We start from the raw sequence: 25,858 nt of genomic DNA, 5'->3' as shown, positions 1-25,858 counted from the left end.
ATTGAGCTTGCTTCAGAATTTAATTGCTTATAGAAGTTCGAACTTGTTTAACAACTTCTGATAAGTTGTTTAAATACTGTTAAAGAGACTGAAACGAAGAAAGCTTGTTTTTCGGATAAGCCTGTTTAATGAATTTATAGAAGCTTTACAGAAATTACCAAGTTTTGTGTTAGATTTTTGGTTTTGATATTAAATAATCTAGCTCGGACACTTTTTGGTTTTGACATTGAATAATTTAGCTCGGACATTTTTTTGCTATTTGAACTGATTAAGTTTTTAATTTCATTAATGAATATACTAGTATGGCCGAGTGGGTAGAGTGGTGGACTAACTACCACCAAGCAGATACGAAGTTCGATTCCTGGGTGTGGCAAAAAAATTATATACTTTTAATATTATTATTAATAGATATAGGGCCTTACCAATAATGAATCGCTAAACACACGTTTAAAGGCTTGGCCACACCGGAGGGTATGCGGTATAGCGGTAACGATATTTGTACTAAAAAAATTCCACACCTGAACGTTGATGTGTCAGTTTGGATTTTTTTTCATACAAGTACCCTCACCGCTACCCGTACCGCTACCGCTACCCGTACCGCTACCGCATACACTGGAGGGTACGCGGTAGAGGTACGGGTAGAGGTAACGGTACTTGTATGAAAAAAATTCCACATCTGAACGTTGATATGTCAGTTTGGAATTTTTTTCATACAGATACCGTTACCTCTACCCGTACCGCTACCGCATACCCTCCGGTGTGGCCAAGCCTTTAAAGGCTTGGCCACACCGGAGGGTATGCGGTAGCGGTACGGGTAGAGGTAACGGTACTTGTATGAAAAAAATTCCACATCTGAACGTTGATATGTCAGTTTGGAATTTTTTTCATACAAGTACCGTTACCTCTACCCGTACCGCTACCGCATACCCTCCGGTGTGGCCAAGCCTTAAGTATCGTCGGGTAAAATTTTACCGTCGCGTTAAATTGGGTGTATACTAATAATCAAAATAAACACACGTTTAATTAATTGTGCTTCTATTACCAGATCTATTACATTTGTTGTCAAAATGACATCATTGAAGTGACTTTTTTTGCATATAATGTAATAACGAACAAAAACATTCTTCTTCTTCCTTTTTTCTCGGCGCTGTTATGATCTCGATGTCGAGGGGATCATAACCTTTCCACGTCACTGCTTCACACTAGTGATCCGCCTGTGGGGTTCGCCGGGTTGACCTCAGAAATCGGCGGCAAGCCTCCCGGTTTTGTATTGTTCCGTTTCTGAGGCCAACTGAATGCTGGTGTTTTTGCATTTGCTTGTACCAGGAGTTCTTAGGCCTACCTTTCTTTTTATTTCGTGTTAGAACGTTATATGATATTGCTTTTTTGACGGGGTTCTCAGGATCTCTCCTTTGAACATGGCAATACCAACTGAGTCGGTCGTGTTCAATTTTTTGGGAGATGGTATTTTTAACATGAAGGCTTATTCGGATCTTCGTACTTCTAATTCTATCAAGCTTTGTTACTCCTGCTGTCATGCGAAGCATCTTCATCTCAGCTGCCGTTAGCTTACTCTCATACTTTTTGTACATTGTCCAACATTGTGAACCGTATGTGAGTGCTGGACGCACAACTGCGGTGTAGAGCCTTACGAACAAAAACATTACTACAAAATACCTACATACCTTCATATATTTTTATTTTGATTGTAAAAGTTAAAAAATGGAGCCCAAGAAGGCCAAAAGTGCATAAAAAAAAGTTCATCTATCGTGAAGTACGACGATGAATATTTGCAGATCTATTTCTTTTTAAGTTTTCTTCTTCAGCCTATTCTGAAAGTAATGAATATTTATTAATAAAAAAGAGAAATATTTATAAACAAATTAATGTTTCCATTTACTTATTTAATAATTTGCCGCCAATTAATTTTTCTCAACAACTTGTTGACTTGACAAATGTTTTTTTTTTGCTGTCAAATGACAGTGCAAATCGTGCGTTTAAATTTAACCGTGCGTTTATAGTTCAGTTTCCCAACTATAAAATTAACGTGGCGTTAACCCTTAACCTGACTATTAAATTGGTTATTGGTATGGAGAAATATTTAAAGCTCAGTTAACAGCCCTATTCTGGGCAACCTCACTGATGCCTCACAAGTCACAATAACCTCATAACTTGAGTTGAACTCGATTTTGTGACTTTTTCGTATTCTAACGAAAACCTCACAGTCACAAGAACCTCATAAGGTGTGGTGAGTTTGATTTTGTGAGGTTTTTCGAATTCTGGGATACCCTCACAACTTGTGAGCCTCATAAAAATTGTTAAAATTGTGATCTCCTTCAGAGCAGGTCACTACTCACAAATTACTAGAGTTTTGATATTTTTTGTTTCCATGAATATTTTGGGAACAATTTTAAGTTTTGTTTTTATTTTTGATTTAACAAAAATTGAATTAGATTTTGTTTTGTTGCATCTTATTGTAGAAAAAAATCAAAATCAATATAACCAATTCCAAGAAGACACCCTAAGCACCTTCAAAGATTTTTGTGGAGTTTCTACATAGGAATCCATCAACAGCAAAAATGACTTGCACATGACCGTAAACTTGCGGTAATAGTTTATGTTTTTTTGGCGTCTTCGTTGGCAATGATATTGTGAGCGACGCTTTCGAGGGCCAAAACTCTGTTGAAGGTCTACAACTCTAGCATTTTGTCTACGTTGTAATGATTGGTATTGCCTTCCATGTATCTTTGCAGACATTCGGTTGCCAAGTCAAGCCACAGTACACATAATAAGGTAATATATTCCGAACGTTGTCAAAATTTGTTTGTCAAAAATGGGCACCAAACTGTCAGGTCGGCCTTTAATTTTTATATTTCAATCGCAGTAAACAGGAAATTTGTTTTTGTTTTAATTTATAAAATGTCATTTAAAAATATTATAAATTGAAAAATAACAAATTTTCTTCGTTTTTTCATCGTGGAAAATGATAAATAATTGTTTAAAAATTAGTGGTGTGCGTGGTTTATCGGTTTTTGTGCATTTTTCGTCGGTATTTTAAACAATTAAGAATTCGGTAGCTGACATTGGTCGCCAAAGTGTCATGTTTTGACAATCTGGCGACCAATGTCAGTTCGGAATATATTACCTTTTTATGTGTACTGTGAAGTCAAGCTGCTTGCGTGTTGTATCCAGCGAATAGAGCATATTGAATACATGTCGTGCCTTTCGGGAATTGATTATATTTCCTTGGAAGAATGTATATATCGAAAATATATGAAAAAATAGTAGATTTTTATTTATATTCAAAATTTGTTGTTTTTTTTTTTATCTGAATTGTTCTGACAAATCAGCTGGCTGTCAAAATAAAAACTCACCTCTTCTTTGGTGAATTTGCTGTGAGGTTTCTTATGAGGTTTTTCGCAGAATACCAAATTGTGACAACCTCATAAGAAACCTCACAAAAATAACCTCACAAAAAATTGTGACTTGTGAGCATCACAACTCCAGAATAGCCCTGTAAATATTTAACTGAGCTTTAAATTTGATTATTAGTAAGGCCCATACTAAAAACTAATGGAAAGTTATATATAATATCAGATCAAAAGATAAAATTCATGATTTTGTTTTTTTTTTTTTAATTTCGATAAGACATATATTAAAGAGCTATACAAGCTCTTCCGAAGCTATCTGTCAAATCTCAAAGCTTCTGTAGAGCTTCGGTAAAGCTTCGTTTAAGATCCTTATTGAGGGTCAAACTTGTATAACGTTCTCCTTTTTCCATGCCCAACAACCTTACTAAAGTTTAAAAGAAGATGTAATGTAGCTTTTGTAATACCTTAACCGAAGCTGAAATGTCAGCTGAATAATGCTTGGAACATTAGGTATTTGTCCGAGCAAAATTAAGTGGAATCTTTTTTCTTTACAGCGGCTCCAAATATTTAAATTTTGTCTCGAGAAAAAATTTGTATGAGAAATAAATTTTTTCCCGATCTGCGTACTAGGCTTTAAAACGCGTTGGTTTGGAAAATCAAAAATACAAAAAAAAAATCACAAATGAAGATAAAAGTGTAAACATGGTTTAAAGTATGCGAATATGCGAACACAGCCCTCTCTCTTAAAAAAAAAAAAAAAAAAAACAACAAATATGTCAAAAAAATTCTCTCTCTGTTTGTGTACAAAATCAACGCAGTTTTGACCGCAAATTAATAAATAAAAACGGAAAATAAACAAATTTCTTGTAAATAAAATAATGTAAATTTTTAACAAAAAAAAAAACACAAATTCATAACAATGAGCGATCTAATAACTTGTTTCAAAAAACTAAGTGAATTCTATCATCCAACATTGTCATGGGAAGAAATCGAAGCAATTTATCTCAAAGTCGAAGAAGAAAAAGCTAACAATCAAAATGATGGAACAGCTCCAAAAGGAGACACGGATCCATCTAATCGTCGACCAAAAAAACCAAATAGCAAAAATCGAAGAAAATCCTCTTCTTCCGAATCTGGAATTGAAGATGAAGACGCTTCCACAAAAAAGTCACTTCTTAACAGCATTCCAATTATTCAACAAGCCGAAAACGATTCAAGTATTCTTTCGGTTTTACTCGAACTCGCCACAACAATTCGAGTAATGCGCGAATCTTCTAGCAGCTATGACAACACTTTTGATTGTTGGGATCAAGTGATTAAAGTCTCACCAAGATCTCGTTATTTGGCATTTATTTATGCCTTAGTTGGCTTAGGGAATTATAATCCCAAATGTCGTCGCTACAGACAATTGTCTTTAGCTGCGGCAAGTTTGTATTTTCTATCATTGACAATTGCCGGCGCCAAAGGATTTCACATCTTTGAAGAAGAGTTGATATCTGTGTCGTTGCAAGTGTTTAATATGATGGAAAAGATTCAAAGCCCTGGAGTGGCGAGGTGTTTGTCACATCAACATTCCACAGAAACGTGGGTCAATTTCACTGTTTTCTGTGATGATTTGAAGTTAATGTTTCGTTTTGTTCATTTCGATGAGTATAAAACGGCTCGCGATGCAATTGTTCGGAAACTTCTTGATATGCAGTATTTGAGTTATGAAAAAGGATTTGTTAATATTTGTAAGATTTATTTGTTTGAATTGTTTTCAGGGGCAAGAGTACTATAACTAAGGCGGGTGGAAAATAGTAACGAAATTTTATAGAATATTCAAACACAAGCATTTTTACTTACGATATAGGTACTATACAGGGTGTCCCAAAAGTAATGGATTAAACGAAATATGCTGATAGGCCAACTTAACTGCTCTCAGAATTCGGTTACTTGTTCATCCCAAATCGTTACGGTTTTTGATGAATGCAGTTTTTGTTTAATTTCAAAAAAATCCCTATTTTGCAATACTATTTTGCTTCCTCCTCCCCCAATTGATTTTTTGTTTTTCATTGTTCTTTCACTTAAACTTTGCTTACGGCCATATTATTCACTAGTTTAAAAAACTAAACTGGATGTAAAGAAATTGAAATGTAAAAAATAAATCCATATCCATAATATTCACTATCACACACAAAAAAAAAAAAAAATAGTCATATTTTTCAACTATTTTCATAGTTAAAATCGGGATAAATATTTTGGATTTGGATTTATTTTTGAAATTTAACAATTTTACATCCAGATGTATTTTTTAAACTAGTGAATAATATGGCCGTTAATAATAAGAAAAGATTAACTACACAAAACAAATTCTATTTCATACGCAACTTTGATGCAAATTAATAAACAGTTTCCAAGTTTTATAAAAAAATTTGTTTGGTGTGACACTGGTTTATTATTTTGAAAGCTTGTCCCGATATTGCAGTTTCCATAAAAGTATAAAAGTTTCCAAAGTTGAAGTTATATCTAACAATATTACAATTTGAATTCAACAAAACATGGTTTTTCAGAGCAAAACAAAAGAGAGGCTTTTGTTCAAAGAAAAATAAACAAACAACAATTCGAGAAAATGTGTTTATTTATTGTTTGTTTTTTGCTCTGAAAAACCATGTTTTGTTGAATTCAAATTGTAATATCGTCTGTCTGTTTGTCTGTCTGTAAACGAAGCTACAGCCTAAATGGATGGACCGATTTATGTCAAACTTGGTATACATATAGCGTTATTTATCGATTCTCCAGAGGAGTTTTTGGAATTAATTTTTTTGGACCAAATATAGCGGTACTTGTCATGACCCCAACGATTTAAAAAAAAAATTCACATGTACGTTTTAAGACGATTTTTTTTGTAAAAAAGCATTCATAAATACATAATTTTAATATTAGCCAAAAATAAAATTTAAAAAACAAAATAATTTTTGGATAAAAAAAAATAAAATTTTTTTTTTTTTTTGAAAAATCAAATTTCGAAAACCGGACATTGAATTTTTTTTTGAAATTTTAATATTATGTCGTTTTCTATTGACGAATTTCAGAATGAGAATTGTGAATCTGACAGCTGAAAGGGGGGGTGAAGAGGGGAAATAGTGGTAAAATCTCAGATTTCATGATCTATTTGCGTCTTGAGATTCAAAAAAATGACAAAAAAATTAATCTGAGATTCAAGAATCTGAATCTGGATTTTTATCAAGATTCACGCATACAAGCACATGAACATTTGTTGTTGTTTTATTTTTTTTTATACACAAAGATTTCGTACACAATTACAAAACTAGATTTCATATTCTATTTGCAGTGGAAAATCTGAAATTTTTACACAAAAATCTCAAAAGTCAATAGAAAACGACATTAGATGTTGATAAGTGATGTTGATAAAATTATTTATAAAAAATTAGTTTTAAAAAAACGGCTCTAACGATTTTGAAATTTTATTTTCTAAAAATGCATTTTTATATAACAAATGATCTAAACATAAAAACATACTTGTTTTGGAGGGCAATTTTATTTTAGATGTTGTTTTATTCCTTGGAAAAACGATTTCTATATGTTTTTTTTTTTTTTGATTTAATATACATATGTACAATGTATGTACATACGCACCTACAATAATTACATTGACTAAATTTCTATATAAAAATTCGTAACTATTCTAGCAATTTGAACTCTAAGAGCAAGTTCGTGCAACCCAGTCGTGCATTTTATTTTTATGAAAACTCTTTATTCTTGCTTTCTATCACAAATTCAACGTTTTTACCAAATTTCATTAGGGCGGTCCATAATTTTTATTTTAACTCAAAAAAACATCCTTTTAACCATGATATTCCTATAGACACTTTAGATTCTTGTTTCTAATCTCAAAAGTAGCATAATTGCTAAATTTCAATAGGGTACAACTATTATTACTTACTTTTTCCAATATACCCACATTTTTATCTACATATGAACAAAATGTATAGACTAATATTATTCGTAGTCCCATGGGAAAGACAACATTTTTAATAAATTTCGTAAGCGCACCTTTTATACCATTGATTTTATCGGACTTTTCGCAGATTTTTCACGCTTTCACCTGAAATATTTTTTGGACTACTTAGATTCTTGGTTTCTGTTATAAATGAAACATTTGTACCAATTTTCATTTGTGTAACAACTTTGTCCCAGTTTTTGTGGTACTAATTCCGAATTTCATCATTTCTTGAAAAAAAAACATCCTTTCACTCAAGATAATTTTGTAGACTCTTAGTTCTTATAACAGACATAACTTTTTCACCAAGTTTAAAAAATTAACAAAATGTATGTAAACTGTTATGACACCTTTCTCACACACAACTCAACACATCAAAAAATCACACTTTCATCAAAAATATTTTTTAGAACTTTATGAATCCTTTGTTCCCGCTTTATCTATAACCTTCAACCCGAATTTCATCAGTGTAGCATGTTTTTCACATGAGTTTCGGTTATATTTTACCTGATGAAGTAAACAAACAAGCACCCTTGTTTTTAATTGGCTTTAACTTTTTTTTTAGAGCAATCTGACTTTGTTTTAATGTCATTAGATTCAGCATCAAAAAATACCTTGAAAACATGTTGTGCCATATGATAATATTCGACAAACATTTTTTTCAGTATATTTGTGACCTTCACACGCTCCCTCTTGTCCGCGAAAAAACACCCAACTTTTTTTATAGACTTTTGTATCCTTGGTTCTTATCCCAAAAGCAAACTTTTTGCCAAGTTTCATAGGTGTAACCATCTTTTTTTTTTTGCCTATTTTACCTTTACTATGATTTAAAAAAAATTATTTAGAAATTAAAACAGTCTGAAACTCTGGGTTTTGAGAAAAGTATCATTTATAACTGTAAGTGTTGCCGTCATTTTTAAATATTTTTCGTATTTTGAGTCATTTTTTAGAAAATTGCCCCTCCCTCTTAACGTGAGGAGATAGACTTCCCTCCTATAGTTAAAAAAATGCTTCTATTTGACTCCTCTACAAGAATCCGTTACTGTTTTTACTATGCCCGTTTTCAGTCTTGTTTTTTTAATTTCTGTTTTTATTTCATCATTTTAGATGCTGCTAATTTGCATGGAAAGTATTTTGAGATCTTAGAAGAAGTTGTAAGTGCTCATAATGGCGATCCCAAGGAAACTCTTCTCAAGATCATGAATATGACATTGTTCTTGCATGTTTACAATTCAAAACCAAAAGGTGGTTCTGCTTCAACATCATCGAGCATGGAGACAAATGGATGTGAACACATTTCTGATTGGTTTATTAAGATCATTGGAAAATTTCCGAGAATTGTTTCGGAAGTCTTGGAGTTTTATATACAATGTGTGATAACAAATCCAGAAAAGGGCGTAAGTTACAATTTCTTTTATTAAAGCTGTTTGAAAAAAAAAACTTGAAACAATCTTATTAGCTGCGTTCCTTTGGAAATATTAATCTACTGCTTAGTACTGAAAGCTGCTTTGAACTACTTTTTCAGTATAGCAAAAGCAGTTTTAAGTACTAAGCAGTAGATAAATATTTCCAAAGGAAAGCAGCTATTACTGAAGCCATTCTTCAATTTTTTAACTATTAAAGAAAATGCTGTGCCCCTTTTGACAACGAGGCCTTAAATTATTCACCCTAATGTCATTAAACCTTATCTTATTGGAATGGAAGTTATCTCAACTTAATGATGAATTTCATTCCGGCCCCGATGGTTTTCTCCACATATTTTTTAAAAACTGTTCTTCAATTCTTTCTCTACATATATCAAAAATATTTAGTTTTCCCAAGAAAAAATACGATATTTGTCGTTACGGTATGTAAGAGCCATTGAATTTTTGGTTTGGTAGATTATTAGGTCTTCAATATTTGTATTAGAGAGAGAGGCTAGGTTATTTCTTCTATGTATCCTTAAAACTTCGACAATAGACATTATACGGTATACCGATGATAATGATAGGATGATACTCACCTCAGTGTCCAGTTATTAAAGCTATTGCCCTACCTTTAACTGGCCTAGATTTAGCTTTTGTTGGCTCTAACCGCCTTGGAGTCATGAAGGATTAAAGCTTGAGTGACAAGTTCATTGGCACATTCGTTATCTTGAATTTCACCTTTGCCCTGGTAAAAATAATGAAACCAAAAGTCTGGTAGCTTTAATTCCCGGCTTTATATATATTTTTCAGGGGGTTAATAAACGTGAGTTCTTCAATTTATATGAATAGGCTAGATTCACACTATTTCACATTCCAAATACAGGAACTGGTGCTCTGTCATTTTTACTAGCCCAAACAAACAGATTGTTTTTTGATCGCATTTTTAAGTGTTTTTTTTGTTTGTACTGAAAAATGCTGTTTTACGCTTTTGTATAGTCCCTTTAATTAAAAAAAATAACTTCTTTTTTTCAAGTGGAAAACGGAGCAAACCCAACGCGCTCTCGATTATGCTGCCAAATATGATGCAGCTTTATTTACCCGTTGCAATGCATCAATTGTCGATTTTCTATCCGAAGCTGTCTACGCCGATGAAGTAAGCATTCGATCTAGAGCTGTAGATCTTTTTTCCAAAATAATTCTCCTCGAGTCCAAAGTCGATTGGGAAATGTTTCGTCATCAAGTCTCAGAAACACCACGTGAAGTCTATATCATTAAGGAACTCATTGATAGTATAAGTGACACGAATAATAGTATAAAAATAAAAGCAATACAAGCTATCCAACAGGGACTCATCAAGGGATCACCAAATACAAAAAAGATACTCATCGAAGGTATAAAATATGCTCAAGTCAATGATTCTGATGTTAAATTGCCCGATGAACCAAGAGCTTTAGAGAATGAAATACGTTATAGCAAACCAAAGACTCCCGATCCGGAGTACACCTTTACAGGTTTTGAAATTGTCATTTTGAGTTTTCTGCATTTACCTGAACAAATTTATCCGCTATTTTCGAATCCCGTTTCGCATTTGAGACGAGCTGCTGTTATGTTTATTGAAGCCATTGTTAAAATTAATCCTTTGATTATATTTAATACAAATTTTGTAAAGGTTTGTATTAGTTTATTATTTAATTTAACAAAAAAAGTAAAAGTTAAATCTCTTTCTTAGGAAACATGCCAGCTCGTTAATGAACCAACTCTATTGGTTCGCAAACAAACCATGATTATGGTTGACTCTATTTTGGAAACATATCCCAATTGCTATCCAGTGATATTTGTGTGGTGTAAAATAATTACACCCATGCTGCAGGACAGTGATCCTAAAAATATAGAACTTGCTTTAGAGGTTCGTTTAAGATATTTATATTGTAAATCTTGGTGAAATTTAAAATAGAGATTCTGAATAGTGTTTCAGGAAGAGGGTGCTGGTAAATATAAAAGGCATCGATCAAACGAATAAAGCTGAACATTTTATGCCATGGGTGATTATACGGACATTGCTGATTACACAATCCAGACTCTACTTGCAATATAGTTTTCACTTGGCACTGAAAAAGCAAATGATTAAGTAAGTACATTTATATCTCCGATTAAGATTTCTCATTCTCTCATTAAGACCCGTTTGCTGAATCGAAACTTAAGCATTTAAGTTCTAGCTAAATCCTTATGTGACAGTTAACGCAGAGAAAAAAGTAGGGAATAAGAGTTTATGTTCAACATAAATTATTTAAGATTCGATTCAGCAAATGGCCCTAAGTCTCAAGAAAGATTCACTTAGTAAATATACGGTAAAAATGTGATTTTTTTTCTGGTGGCTATTATTATAAATAACTGAAGGTAGTTTGTCGAAGCATCAATATGATTTTGCCTCGTACAACCCGAAAAGTTCGTTGTTGTATCTTCTTCTTTAATCGCCTTCAATGCAGACATAATCAAAAATTGCCCGAAGAATTTTAATTTTTCCCTCTTTTACAAAATATTCCCGTGCTATCAAGTTTGTTTTTCAGTTAAGACTTAACTTATCTAATTCTTCAAAATGTTCATTTTATTGAATAAGAAATGAAAAAATTGAATACAACAATTATTATTATGAGCGCAAATAATGCCCTTTCTAAATACTATGAATGCACATTCGAGACGTGATTCGTCTCAAACTTTATTGGTTGTTAAAAAAAAAGTATTAGGTCTTTTGTCAAACTTAATATTTATTAACTCATACGAGTTTAAGGTCCAATTTATTGACTCCATTAAATTTAAAATCGTCATTAAAAAGGGAATATTCAGTCTCTTTTAAGCATTTTTTTGTTTGGACATTTGTTATAACAGTTATTTGTTGGATTGATATTACAATGCATATGTAATTAATATAATTTTGTGTTCTTCCTTCGCATGTTTATGTGCAGACATGGAATAAATGAAATAAAAAAAACTTAATGAAGTTGGGGACCAAAGCAAAATTAATCATACATATGTAAGTGGATAGTAGAAAGGGATTTTATGAATCCAACAAAATAATTTTTACAAATACTGAAGTGATCGCACTGAAAATATTAATAAATAACTCTTTTTTTTACAATTACTTGAACTATTTTTTTTATCTTTTTTTAAAGTCAATCCAAGTAAAGAAAAAAAGTAGATTCTTCGTTTGTCATCTGAAATTCAGATGATTTTTGCGTTCATGAGGCATGTCCCATGAGATTTGTCCCGTGAGACATGTCCGATGAGGCATGTCCCATGAGACATGTCCTCTATTAATCAAGTTTTATTTTAGGTTTATAGATTTTAGTGAATTTTTTTTACAAACGTCTTGTGCCCTGGTCTCATGGGGGTCCCTATATTCTGGGGGCCCTGTTACATGGATACAGCTGATACAGCAGCAGCTATGCCCCTGCTAGTACCAATTGTTCGGCTTCTCGTGTAAAGTTTAATCCCAGAACATTCCGCGTCAATATATTGGATGTTCTACGAAAACGAGCTCCATGGTCTCAAAGCGTTTCGGTTATTGTTGGAATTATGTACCTCTATTCTGTATTCTATAACTCATTCCCTATTTCTATTATATTTCTATAAATAAACTACAATATTAATATTCTCTATTATTTCAGCCAACAAATCATCAGCACAATCGAATCTCATATCCTGGCTTCAAACTCTACCGAAGCATGGATACTTTTGAATTTCATCTGCGGTAAAATTAAAAGTAAAGAACCAGATTCCTTAATCCATTGTTTTATCTCATATCATTCGGTAAAAACTTTAAAACTATCCAAAAGACTTGAAAATTTCACATATTTCAATATTTTTTCAGTCAAAAGAATGGAACAATGAACAAAATCTCTTAATAGCTCTGGAAGTTCTCAACACTTGTGCCAAAGATTTCAGTTACTCAGCCTTAAATAATGTCTTCAAACATTTAATGCAGTCCATCAAATCGGGCATGATTATTCCACCAGTAATTGACAAAGCATTTGATTTCCTTGCCACCATTGATCATCGGTCGCGTGAAAATAAAATAAGATCAACACCAACTCAAGTACCTGATACTCCAAACCATGAATGGGTCATTGAACTTCATAATTTTTTGGAAGCAAAGCTTCTCGAAGAAATGTCAAACTTTCCAGAAAATCGATCCGTTTACATGTCACATTTGTATTCATATTCAGAAGCCAATTTGGAAATCAAACAACGCCCCCATCCTACCATAGTCTTATTCATCCACAAATACATTTTAGCTTGTGTAAATCTTCCCGAATCCGAACTTGAAACCGATAACGATCGAATTTTCAATTCGATGATCTTGATTTCGGGGCGATTTTCAATTCGTGATTCTATAGTCGCTGGCCAAACATGCAATTTGTATGGGAAAATTCTTAAAGCTATCGATCGTCCACCGATAGTCAATACGATTCTAGTAGCTGTTGCTGATCTTTGCAAAAAACACACTCAAATTGTTGAGACTATACTGGAAAGGATTTTAGAAAAACTCTCATCACCGTTTCTGATCAATCGTTTGGAGACTTTTAAAAGTTTTGCCTCTCTCGTGCTTCAAGATCAACTAAAGTTACGTGGATCGTTGCTTTTGGCTATGTTGGGTGTGATATTGGATGAAAATCAAGATTTATCTGACAAGGCGATGGCATTTTTTACCGAATTTATTGCTAGTAAAAACCCGGCTCTCTTTCATAAATGTTTGATAGAGTGTCCGTTTGTATTGAATGAGTATCCGGTTAGTAGAAAATTCTTAATTTTGGTTTGATTTTTATTTTGTATATTTTTTTCTTTAAGAACTTTGAAGGATTGGATACTTTCACAGAAAATATGATCAAATCACCGCTCAAGGGTGATGATAAACGAAAGACTCGCAACAAATTGTATGATCATTTTATGCAGAGCATTGATGACGTGCATTTGATTATGTATTTCAATAATTTGAAAATACTTGCAGGTAAGAAACCATTCGGGTTTCGTTTTCTTTAAATCACTCACTAATTTTGGTTCCTCAGAAAAATCTCAAAATGACCATCATATTGAATCGCCTGAAGGAACTGCGTTGGTCAGTGATATTCTCTTTATTCTAAAGCGAATTTGCCAGAAGGAAAGAAAAGAAGTCGACCATCAACAAGCCGAGGATGGAAATGATGAGCAAGGAGATATTTCAGAAAATCCTTCAGCTGATCCTGCCCCATCGACTAGTAATGCTACCCCAGTTCAAGGCAAAGGAAGAGGAAAACGACGTCATGTAGTTACAATGGCTGATGCTGTAAGTTTTCCTCATTATCAAATATTTTAAAGTTAATTAATTTTTGTTTTTCTTTTCAAAATCTAGTTGACAACTTTGGAAAAATCAATTGTTCATGTAATAACAATATCAGAAAATCTTTCCACTAAAAATGATTTAATTAAAAAATCTATAGATGAATTAGCTAAAGCATTGGCACAACATTTTCCAAATATTATTGATTTTGCTCAACCAGCAGAATTTTGGAATAAATATCGTCAAAGTGTTAAATTGACATCGACACCAAAAAAGAGAAAACATTCTACCACAGAAGATCAGAGTGAAAATGATGATGATAATGTTTCTTTTGTTGATGAACAACAACAAGTTGATGAAAATAATGAATCAGGCCCAAGTAAAAGTCTAAAGAAATGCTCTGATAGGCTGGAATATATGTTGTTGACTTAACAATCATAAATTAAATATAACACTGTTTGGCAGATAAAAAAAACTCGAATATATAGTTTATATGTATTTGAAAATGTGTAATTTATATTTTTGTAAATTTAAGATATTAATCAAATTAAAATTAGTAGAAATATTTACATAATTTAAATTAAGCGTACTACATAATATACTTAAAATAAATACCATACTTGTTATGTACATAGTTGAATGTATTCTACAATGATAACAATTCTTATGCTAGCTTTTATACTATTAAACATAATTGAAATTGAATTTAATGTAGTTTAAGTAAAAACATTTTTCATCTAATAGTAGTTATAAGGGAGATAATGTTATAATAAATTTTAACAATGTGAAAAAAAACCGAATAAGCTTTTTATTCACATATTAACAGATAAAAAGTTAACTCTACTCCAATGAAATGCATCATCTACTTCATACGTGTGAAAAAAAAACGAAACGGCCGATGAACACAGTCAAAACCAACATTTGGACATCCCAAATGACAAAATAAAACGTACATATCGTCGCTGTTTAAGAAAACCGGCATAACTCAAAATTCCTGTTTTTTGAGTTATTTATGCCAATATACTGGAAACAATACATTCTTAATTTTTGTAAACTCAGTATAAATTTAAAGGATTTGCATCGAGATCGGGTCAAAATTCTGGCTTCAAAATTATGCTTTTCAAAATTCTGCTTTTTTAACGAAAATTCTGTTTTGCAAAATTCTGCTTTTTTTCTATTCTGCTTTTCAAAAATCTGCTTTTTAAAATTCTGCTTTTCAAAATTCTGCCAGCATTGTCCTTGAACAAAAAAATTCTTCCAATTATGTTTTTGAAGTGAAAACTTCTTTAGTATCGTAGTGATTTGAAACAAGATGAAACGAAAAAGCGAAACGAAAAATCAACTGTCATAACTTTTTTGTTTTAATAGATAGATGAATGAAATTTATACAGTAGATAGGTAATTAAATAAATTATGATTGTGCAAAATTTCAATTAATTTCATACTCAAAATTCTGAGATAACGGTGAAAATATGTTTTTCTAAACACGCACATAACAAATTTATTTACCTTTCATTTAATATATCACACATAACGGTACGTGCTCTACAAGTTATATAATCTTTAATTGAAAAACTTGAAAAATACTTCAAAACACCTGTGAAAATTTGTTGCCGATGACCAGCCAGCAGTAGAGGAAGTACCGTAATCTCAGTTTGAAATTTCGACATGGTTGGCTTTAAAAAATTCTTACTTTTTTTGTAGGCATGGTAGAAGCGTCATATAAAAGGTGAAATAATAATGATATAAAATTTATTATAGGTTGCCTTTTAAAAAATGGATTTAATGGCGTTAGAAGAGAAAACAGATTGATTGTTTTGCTTTTTTTATGAAAACTAATTGGGTTAAAAAAATTCTAGCTCTTTTTGTAGATGTTGTATAGACATGGTCGATATTAATATTTTAAGCTGAAACAATAAGCTTTCAGATGGTATAAAATTTATTGTAGGTTGTCATATAAAAAAAGTGATGGAATAAAAAAAAGTTATATTTTTTCGATTTTTTTAAAATGATTTTTAAGGTTTCACTTCAACCACGTATGAATTGCACACATGATTTTTTTTATATCATATGCGCTGACGCTGACTAAAGAAAAATACATCTCAGCAATGTAATTCAACATTGGTACTTTCCTAAATTTTTTGTTTAAGTGTCGCAAATATTTTTTAAAATAAATAGACTGACTTTCTTTCAAATAAAATCTATAACTTATTGGAACCGATGTTGTTTGATACAAGATATTCCTTTTCTTATTAAAATTTTTGAATATTCATCTTTATTTGACAAATTAAAAAATTTTAAATTGTTTTCGGAAATATTGGGCACGTTCAGGAAATATTAGGGACTAAATATTTAGGCAACGTCATTTTCCGAACGGAAATTTGAGTAAATTGACTAAATTAGTTTGGATATGATGTTATTGTAAAATTTCGAAATTTAATTAAGACCGCATGGGGCAAACACCGAATTTAACTTTACGTTAATAAATAAATAATAATATTAATTATAACCGATAATGCACTTTTAACTCGTTTTTCACACAAATAAATTCTATTTTGCTAACGAAATTCTATAATTAAAAACAATCAGCTGTCATGTTGACAAAAAAAACTTTCCTAGATTTTTAGGTAAAATTTTCTTGCCTAATTTTCCAGTTAGCTTTCCAATAAAATTACCTAAATTGGAATGATTTTTTTTGACAGTTGACCAATCAGAGGCCGAGAAATTACCTAAATATTTAGTCCCTAACGTTTCTGAACCTGCCCATTTAGTATTAAAAACCTTTTCTTAATATTTTCAAATTTATTCATTTATAAAACAAAGAATGGCAAATTATTTAGGTAAGTAATCAAATAAGCAGATAATTTTTCAAGAAGAAGATTTTACAGAATTTTTTAACATTTTCCAAACCCTTTTTTAATTTTTTACAGAATTTTGAAAAACAGAATTATGAAAAGTAGAATTTTGAAAAACAGAATTTTGAAAAGCAGAATTTTGAAAGCAGAATTTTGTAAAGCACAATTTTGAAAGCAGAATTTTGACAAAAGAATTTTGACCCCGGCAGAATTTTGACCCCAACCCATTTGCATCCCATTATACAGCTGATTCTTTTTCTTAAATTTATGAAAATATTATGGAAAATTGAAAACTTGAAAATTTTAAACAGCTTTTCTGAGTTACGTCAGTTTAAAAAAAAAGCGACGATAATATGTAGGTACTTATGTACATACATTTTTGGGCGGACATCAATCGTAGATTACACCGGCACACAAAAAAAAAAGTGTCATGAACCAGAAACCAGACCTATCTTTCTATATGTTTTTGGGCACGCTGAATCCGAATTTGAAGTCCGTTTGGCCCCATCACCCTCCAGTTTTGAGCTGTGAGTGCATTTTGTTTGAATTTTTATGACTATTTTGGAGTTTTTTGCATTTTTCTCAAAACTGAAGGGTGACCGGGCAAAACGGACTTGAAAATCGGATTCAGCGGTCCCAAAAACATATAGAAAGATAGGTCTGCTTCCTGGTACATGAAACTTTTTTTTTTGTGTGCCGGGTATGACAGCGACATGTCGCGACAGTGCTAGCACACAAAAAAAAAAGTTGTATGAACCAGAAACCAGACCTATCTTTCTATATGTTTTTGGGACCGCTGAATCTGAATTTCAAGTCCGTTTTGCCCGGTCACCCTCCAGTTTTGAGAAAAGTGTAAAAAAGACCCCAAAAACTACCTTTTTTTGAGTTTTTTGCATATTACTCAAAACTGGAGGGTGACAGGGCCAAACGGACTTGAAATTCCGATTCAGCGGTCCCAAAAACATATAGAAAGATAGGTCTGGTTTCTGGTTCATGAAAAATTTTTTTTTTTGTGTGCCGGTGTTATTAATAATGTCAAATAATGTCAAACGGCCAAAACTTTTTCCAGGGAAGTCAGATTTTCTTGGTTTTAGTTCCATTAGATTCAGCATCGAAAAATAACCCAAGATCATGTGCCTAAAATCAAATTCACATAAAAGAAAAAGAAACCATTCAAATTATGGGGATGTGAGTGTTGAGTGATAACATAAAATGATTGGTATCTGGGATGGGTTTTCGATTTGAATGTGTATTAGATGTGAAATTCTTGTAAACACTGGTGAGGTGCATCAACAATGCATTTTTTAAAAATAAGCATGAAACCTAAAAAGGACCTGTTTTAAAAACTGCCCCAGTTTGAAAATTAATAATAATTTTGAAGGAAGGACATTTTAGAAGGTATTTGTTATTTGTATTAGGTATATTATGAGAAATTCAAAAACAAACAGTTACATTTTTTTTAAATTTAAATTGGCGCAAAATTGTAAACGGTTTAGTAAAATGCTAAAGCCATGTTAGTTATTTACAAAAATGGCTGTAGCGCCATTTTTTGTTCATAATTTAAAGTTCGAAAACCAGTTTTCCAAAAAAATTCATTTTCAACTAACTTAATTTTAATCTAAGACACATGTCTGGTGTTTTAAAAATGTATATCTTAGTATTATAGGTGTTGCAATTCGGTATTTTTTTTTTTAACAAAAAATTGCTATTGCTTAATCGATATGAATCCACCCTAAGATTTTTTTAGGCAATCTTTTATTTAAATTTAATTTACGAAATTCAAATTAGTTATTATTTAAATTATAGTACAAAAAATATATAGTATTTGCTATATTATTTTTTATTCGTTACATTCTTCTTATTGGAGCTCTCACCATATTGTTACTATTTCGTACATACTTTGACACTCTTCTTCCTAATCCTTCTTCCTAAAATTAGAAGATTTATGGTTATTTCGGAAAGCTTAAATTGTTAAACAATAAACTGCCAATATTACCGAATAAACCGTTTCGCTGCCATCAAATAGTTATCAATACGACATCATAGAATTTCGATTAGGTCTGATACTACTAGCCTTTGAAAATATAAAGAACAAAAGGCACTACTGCTCCACCTTACAACCCGATGTTTTACGAAATATTCTGATTTATTGCACGCGAATAGAACAATTTGCTTTAAAAAAGGTTACACATACGCCACAGTGTACCTTTAAGTTGAACCCCAGACATAAAAGACATTTTAGAAAGTTATAAAATTACCCTCTCCCGCCTTGATTACATTTTAATAGAAAACGAGTTTTAGACAAAACTTTTTAATTGAAATCATCATCAAAAAATTATATACGCGAAACGCGGCTTAAGTACCAATAACAAATTAATAATGATAAGCAAATTAAGTAAAAACTTTCAAAGTTCAGTGATAATATCGAATCATGTGTAAAGGGCTTCTGCCTACTGCATATAATATAGGCATGCATGCATATATCCCGTCCACATTCATAAATAATTTAATTGTAATTATCCCAACCAACGCAGAACGCACCAAACAACTTTTACTGAACTCTTTCATCGTTGAGGTAAACGCAAAAACACGAATAATTTGTTAATCTCTTTGTAAATTATTATTATAAAAGGACACACAATGTTAAAAATAAATTCACTTCAATAACAAAATTATTTAAAATGGCTTTAATTAGATTCTCACGTTCTGATCCTTTGGAAATTGGATTTTTTCGTATGGCCAAATGGACATTGATATATCTGGGAATATGGCCATTGGATCCATTAAATCGTATGACAATTGTAAAAATTATAATAAATTCGAGTGCTCTATTGACGGCGATTATTGGTGAAATACGATTTGCTTGGTTTATACGAAGTGAACCATTAGAAGCGCTCGATGCTGCATGTCCTAGTCTAACGAAGATGGTGACTATGATTAAATTGTCATGTTTTTTATTCTTTCGCAAAGAATTGGCGACTCTTTTGAATGAACTCTATGAACATCTAAGTGCTGGTGAGTGAACGTAGTTTCGAGTGTTTCCTTATTTTTAACAACTGTTACATGGTTTCTGTGTATAACAGACCTATAAATTGATATGAGAGAGTATATTTATTGCATTCCGCTGTCACGTATAGACAAATCTAAATTTTTGTTTTCATATTTTAAGACAGTCTCAAATGTGGGGTTTTTCAAAAAACTCAAAACTTTAAGCCTAAAATTATTGCATAAGGAATACAGCATTGACTTAAGATTTATTTTGTTGAAAAATATCTATATTTAATATTTGGTTTTTACATATAATAGCCAAGGTTTTGGAGCCACTCAAAAACCAAGAAAAATCAGCAAACTTACCAGTTTTTCAAAAATTGTTTTTAATTCAGGGATAATTAATACGTAATTTTTTAATATTTATTCAAAAATTACTATTCTTAAGCTTTATAGTTTCAATAAAAAAAAGATATCTTTAATAGACGCCAAACTATAGTAACATGAAAATGAACGATTTTATACGGAATGGTATATTTTTCTATAAACGGTCCTTAAAAATGGTTGTAATCGAGAGCGGTGAAATTTGTTTTTTTTTTTAACATTCTTATTTGACCTTTTAATAATGCAGCCCTATACTCGTTTTACAGATTCATCGACTTTCCCTGGACTCCGAAGTATAAATCTAATTTTACTCCACTACCTAATATATTTCGAGCTTTTTTTTTTAGAATAAAATGCACAAATGGGTCACACAAATACTGGCCTTTAGAGTTCAAGTTGTTTAATTTTTTATAAAACTTTTTATGTACAAACTTGTTGTTAAAAATTAAAAAAAAAGAACATAAAAGTTCTTCTTTAAATAAAAAAATAAAAAAAAAAAACAAGTTAATAAATGAATTTGAGCTCCTAAAAAGTACGAAAATTTATTTTTTAAAAGATGCATTTTCAGACAAAAATTTCAAGATCGTTCCAGTCTTAAAAAAAAAACAAAATTAAGAATAAATTTGGTATAGGGGAGAGCGAGGCTACTACAGGTAAAAGTTTATAACTCAAGTCTAGTTGAAATTGCCAAGTACCTTAGTCCAAACCTGAACACTTATGAACCATAATTTACAAAATCCAATCTTTTTAAGAGTAAGACCAAAAATCTACAATTTTTGCATTTTGAAATAATTTTTTTTAACTGATGGCTCTAAGAAAAAAAAAAAAAAAACTCATTTTATTCAGAATCACAGCAGATTTTGCGGAGGCTCTTTTCAATACCACCGTTTATGAGTTATATACGAAAAATTGTTATTTTCGAAATTTTACGTTTTTAACGTGATAAATCCATATGACATCGATGAACACTAGCTGCATGCACGAAAAAGTGTGACTCATGCTGACGTTTCACCTGTTAGCATCTTAAAGGCCAAAAGTCATATGACGAGAAGTCCAACTTAAGACGTATTTAAAGTAAATTAGGATGGTAAAACTTTTAAGTATTTCGATCTTCAGCAAACTTGTGATCTATGTAACAGGAGAGAGTCTGAAAATATTTACCACTTCATTGCTGTATGCCCAATTCTACAAGAAATCCGAAGATTGCATTTCCAAGAAAGTTTTCTGTCCGTAAATAGTCTTTACGAAATATTAAATGGCGCCCGTGGTTGGCTCACCTTGTATAAATATTGCAATCATGCTATGACTTATCGTAATAGTTTTTTGTTAAATTAGTTCTTACAACAAGTCTCTATTCAATTTAAGGGCTGCAAATTATTGCTTTTAATCAAATCTTTATGTTTCAAATCATTAAAATTGATATTCTTTTTATATTTTTTTTATGTTTTAAATCATTAAAATTACTAGTTTTTATGTTGCAAATCATTAAAATTGCTGAAACGTTTCTCGTTCTTCCATAATTTTAAAAAAATTTTTTAAAAATTAAAAAAAAAAAACTTAAAAAATTTAAAAAATTTAAAAAAAATTAAAAATTTAAAATAATTGAAAATTTAAAATTTTAAAATTTAAAATTTAATATTTAATACTTAAAATTTAAAATTATATACAAATTTATTTCTCATATCTATGTTAATATAAGCTTTTGTCTTATATTTTGTATAATATTTATTTATGTAATTTATTATTTCAAATTTATTGTAAATCTTTTTGATACATCTTCTCTTTATATAATTTTATTTATTTTACTGAAATGTCATTTCCGGCAGACTGCCGTCTGTCATGTCCGTATTTCCAATAGAAAAAAAATTGTAATTTATCTAATGAATAAAGGAAGAATCTAATCTAATCTAACCTTTTAAGTATTTTTCTTTTACACCCCCTTACTGCAGCGAGTCGATCTTCGAAAATTTTGGTATTTATTGTGTATTTTTATAATTCGATTTTTTTCATTAACAATTTTGCTATTAACTCAAATTAAGTTCAGGATTAACAATAGCGAATATATTTGTCAAAGTAGATACTAACCAATAACAAAACAGATTCGATTCGATCGACTTTTATCGCATCGAAAGTTGAAAGTTGGTTAAAAATAACCGATGTTGCCGTATTGTTTTTTTTTTTTTTAATTAAAATTAATTTTTTTTTTGAACAAAACCATTTTGTTTGCTTAGATAGTCATAAAATAAATTATACCAAAAGATTTCTAGGTAATTTAAGGAAAAAATATTTTTGAAAGTAAAAGACAATCTTCCATCATTTAAGCGATAAATGCAATTTTCTCACAAACTGACTTGAAACACAAAAAAAATATTTTGAACACAACAGCAACACCTACAATATTAAAAAAACACATTTTAAAAAAGCCAAAAGCTCATTAATGTCTATAAAATTTAAATCCACAAAATTGTATGAATAGTTTTTGAAAAAATAGTCCTTAAACTCAAAATTAAAAAAAAAAAAATGTTATTAAAAAAAATTTAAATGGTTTTTTTTTTCAAACTCTTTCGTAATAAAATATGAATTTATTTTTAAAAATATTTTGGCCATAGATATGATTGGAATTTATTCCAAAGAAGAAAAGGTAATATACATATATGATAGTTTTGAAAAAAAATTAAAAATTACTCCAATTTCATTGGATTTTTCGTTAAAAACTGAATTTTTGCATTGAAATAATTGATTTAATCAAAGACTTTGGCAAATAAGAACATTATAAACTTTAGCTATTTTACTTTCAACAATAAGGGCTATTGAATGAAGAAAAAATAACTTTATATTTAAATGTTGAACTTTAAAAAAATTAGTTAATTTTTTTTTTCAAAACTTCTATTAAAAAAGTTCTTCGAAAAAGAAATACTTTTTAATTTTTTTCATAAATTGTAATACATATTGACATTTTTTTATAATTTCAAATACTAAGAAATGTGGCCCAAAAAAAATTGAAAAATAAATGCATTTTATGTTAAGAAAAAGTTTTAAAAGATCATGTAAAAATTTTTCAATAATTTTTTTTTTTGAAAAATCTGACTTTAATTACCATTTTTTCGAAAACCCTTTCCTGAATTTACTTAATTTTAATTTTACAAATATGAATAAGCTTCTAGATTTTAAAAAATGTATATTTAAATATTGTAGGTGTTGTGTTCAAATATTTTTTTTTTGTAAGAAAATTGCATCTATCGCCTAAACGATGGAAGATTGTGCTTTGTTCCCATATAATTGTTTTTATTTAATTGCCTAGACAATCTTTTGGCAATAGTAAATTTATGAAATTTAAGCAAATTTTTTGGAAAACAATTTTTTTGTTCACAAAAATCTTCAATTAAATTAAAAAAAAAAACAAAACGGCAAAAGCGGCTAATTTCAATCTATAGACTTTAAAGTATTTTCAATTACCGACGTTTGAAAAAAAAGATCATCAAAATCAGAGCTGTTCGGCCTTCGGCCGGGTTCCCTAATATTGTCATTTTTTGAGAGTTAGTTACTCTACTAATAGGTAAGTCCATATAATTTAATAACTTTTTTGAAAATAAATTTGATCATTAAATCAAAAGGAATAAATTAACGCAAGTGTTATTTCCAAGGGGTATGGAGAATACAAAGACGGGCATAAAACCGTTATTAACTCAATTTCACCAAAAAGTTTACTTACCTATCTCCTTTTCAAAATAAACGTTATATGTACTTATAAGAAACTAAGTTGAATCATTTTCTTTTTTAGATGCTAGGGATGCACAAAAGAATTTAATGATTGGCAAGATATCAGTGTTTACAACGGTTTGGTGCATAATGCTATTTATACTGGGCTTATCTACAAGTTTCCTATACACTGTACAGCCAATTATAGTTTGGGTATATCAAAGATTCACAGGCAATAAAGACACCTGGGTTAGTTTGCCCTTTCAAGCTGCGTAAGTTACTATACTACAAATCTTATTTGTTGCACTTTAATAACAATTTATTACAGTTTACCATACCAGGATATGACACAACTCAACGATAGGTTCGTGTATTCGCTTGTTTATTGTTTTCTAGCTCATTCGGGAAATGTAACAGTATTTGGAATATCAGGAGCTGATGGAATATTTATGTGTTTTTGTATGTACATATCTGTTTCGTATGAATGTTTACAAGAAGATTTTAAAACTGCTTTTAAAACTAATATCACTGAGAGTAAGAAACCGTAAGAACAAAACAAATATAAATGACGTTAGCTTACATATTTCAAAAACAACAACAAAAATGTCGTTTTCAGGAGAGATAATGATCTTCTTTATGATGAGCTAAGCTTTCTTGTTAAACGCCAACAGCAAATCATCGTTATGTTCGAGCGTTTCAATCAAATTTATAAGTTAATAATTTTTGGACATTTTCTATTTGCCAGCATTGAATTGGGAATAGTTTTGGTGAATATAGTTTTGGTAAGTGTTTGTAATTTTTGCATATTCTAGTACTTTTTTTATCTCTTATACTTTTCTTAAAATTTTTAAGAGCACTGGAATAACAAGAATGATATTTTTGACTTATGCTTTGGGAGCATGCAGTCAACTTTATACCTATTGTTATGGAGCTGAAAGTGTCAATCAAAATGTAAATTCGTTAAATTTTCTACAAACTTAAATTATGTATAATTTTTAAAAATATTCATATTTAGTGTGTTAAACTATCTGAAGTTTTATATTTCTGTGAGTGGTATCAATGTAATGCGAACGTTAAACAATTAGTTCTTTTGATTTTGATGAAATCCCAAAAAGGAAGCTTATTGAATGCTCCATTTTTTAGTCCATCATTGCCGCTATTTTCATCGGTAAGTTGGGTTACTTTTTTCAAAGTATTTGATAATATTTAAATAATTCTTTTTAGATAATTCAAACATCTGGATCGTATTTTACAATGCTTCTAGCTTTTATGTAAAATTTTGCAGCTCTTAGCAGTATTTTTAGATGCTTTAAATTTAGATCTCTTTAATTTTTTTTTTATTCAAGAATAAAGCTTTCAAAAAATTCTATAAAAATTAATTTTTATATATGGTAGATGGATGTGCTAGAAGGTGGATTTCGAGATTAGCCTGTCTGAATAGCCTGTCAAATAGCGTAATTATTTTATGTTTCTTCATCCCTGGATTCGTAAATAATCGCATAACAAATATTTTGACATTTTCAAAAATATGTACTTCTTAAAATAATTCTTTTCATTTGTTATCTCTTTTGCAAATATCGAAAACAATATTCTCAAAGATACAGCCTATCAAAAAGGGCCGTCAAAATGGGTCACTGTGGTGTATGTGTAACATTTGTTTTTTTAATTTTATTCTAATTGCTAATCGAAATAAAACACCAAACATTAAGTATAAATTAGGTGACACCATCTGTGAAGGCATTTCTGGAGGTGTTGACCGATATTTCAAATAATCTAAACGCAGGATAAAAACATGACCAGGACTAAAAAAACTTATATCCAAGATAATAAAAAAAAAA

General features: G+C 30.5%; 2 protein-coding genes across 2 annotated transcripts; both read left to right on the top strand.

Annotated features, from left to right (window-relative positions):
- The first annotated feature begins 4,180 nt into the window (after positions 1-4,180).
- On the top strand, positions 4,181-14,734 carry LOC129906003 (uncharacterized). The gene is made up of 10 exons (XM_055981627.1): positions 4,181-5,104; positions 8,482-8,771; positions 9,814-10,449; positions 10,510-10,686; positions 10,748-10,908; positions 12,446-12,587; positions 12,649-13,566; positions 13,626-13,785; positions 13,844-14,100; positions 14,167-14,734. Exons 1-10 carry the CDS (start codon positions 4,291-4,293, stop codon positions 14,524-14,526), a joined length of 3,915 nt encoding a protein of 1,304 aa, XP_055837602.1. The 5' UTR covers positions 4,181-4,290; the 3' UTR covers positions 14,527-14,734.
- Positions 14,735-19,535: 4,801 nt separating this feature from the next.
- Positions 19,536-25,330, top strand: LOC129906016 (odorant receptor 22c-like). Its single transcript, XM_055981644.1, has 7 exons — positions 19,536-19,964; positions 24,103-24,292; positions 24,349-24,564; positions 24,637-24,802; positions 24,873-24,971; positions 25,036-25,188; positions 25,245-25,330. Exons 1-7 carry the CDS (start codon positions 19,631-19,633, stop codon positions 25,293-25,295), a joined length of 1,209 nt encoding a protein of 402 aa, XP_055837619.1. The 5' UTR covers positions 19,536-19,630; the 3' UTR covers positions 25,296-25,330.
- Positions 25,331-25,858: the final 528 nt, after the last annotated feature.

Source organism: Episyrphus balteatus, chromosome 1 (assembly GCF_945859705.1).
Source record: "Episyrphus balteatus chromosome 1, idEpiBalt1.1, whole genome shotgun sequence".
NCBI lineage: Eukaryota > Metazoa > Arthropoda > Insecta > Diptera > Syrphidae > Episyrphus > Episyrphus balteatus.
This window is presented reverse-complemented; position numbering and strand designations above follow the sequence as displayed.

Coding starts and splice junctions, on each gene's coding strand:
- LOC129906003 (XM_055981627.1), top strand. CDS start 4,291: ATGAGCGATCTAATAACTTGTTTCAAAAAACTAAGTGAATTCTATCAT. Junction 5,105..8,481: donor AAAAGGATTTGTTAATATTT/GTAAGATTTATT, acceptor TCATCATTTTAG/ATGCTGCTAATTTGCATGGA. Junction 14,101..14,166: donor TAGTTACAATGGCTGATGCT/GTAAGTTTTCCT, acceptor TTCAAAATCTAG/TTGACAACTTTGGAAAAATC.
- LOC129906016 (XM_055981644.1), top strand. CDS start 19,631: ATGGCTTTAATTAGATTCTCACGTTCTGATCCTTTGGAAATTGGATTT. Junction 19,965..24,102: donor CTATGAACATCTAAGTGCTG/GTGAGTGAACGT, acceptor TTTCTTTTTTAG/ATGCTAGGGATGCACAAAAG. Junction 24,293..24,348: donor AGTTTGCCCTTTCAAGCTGC/GTAAGTTACTAT, acceptor AATTTATTACAG/TTTACCATACCAGGATATGA.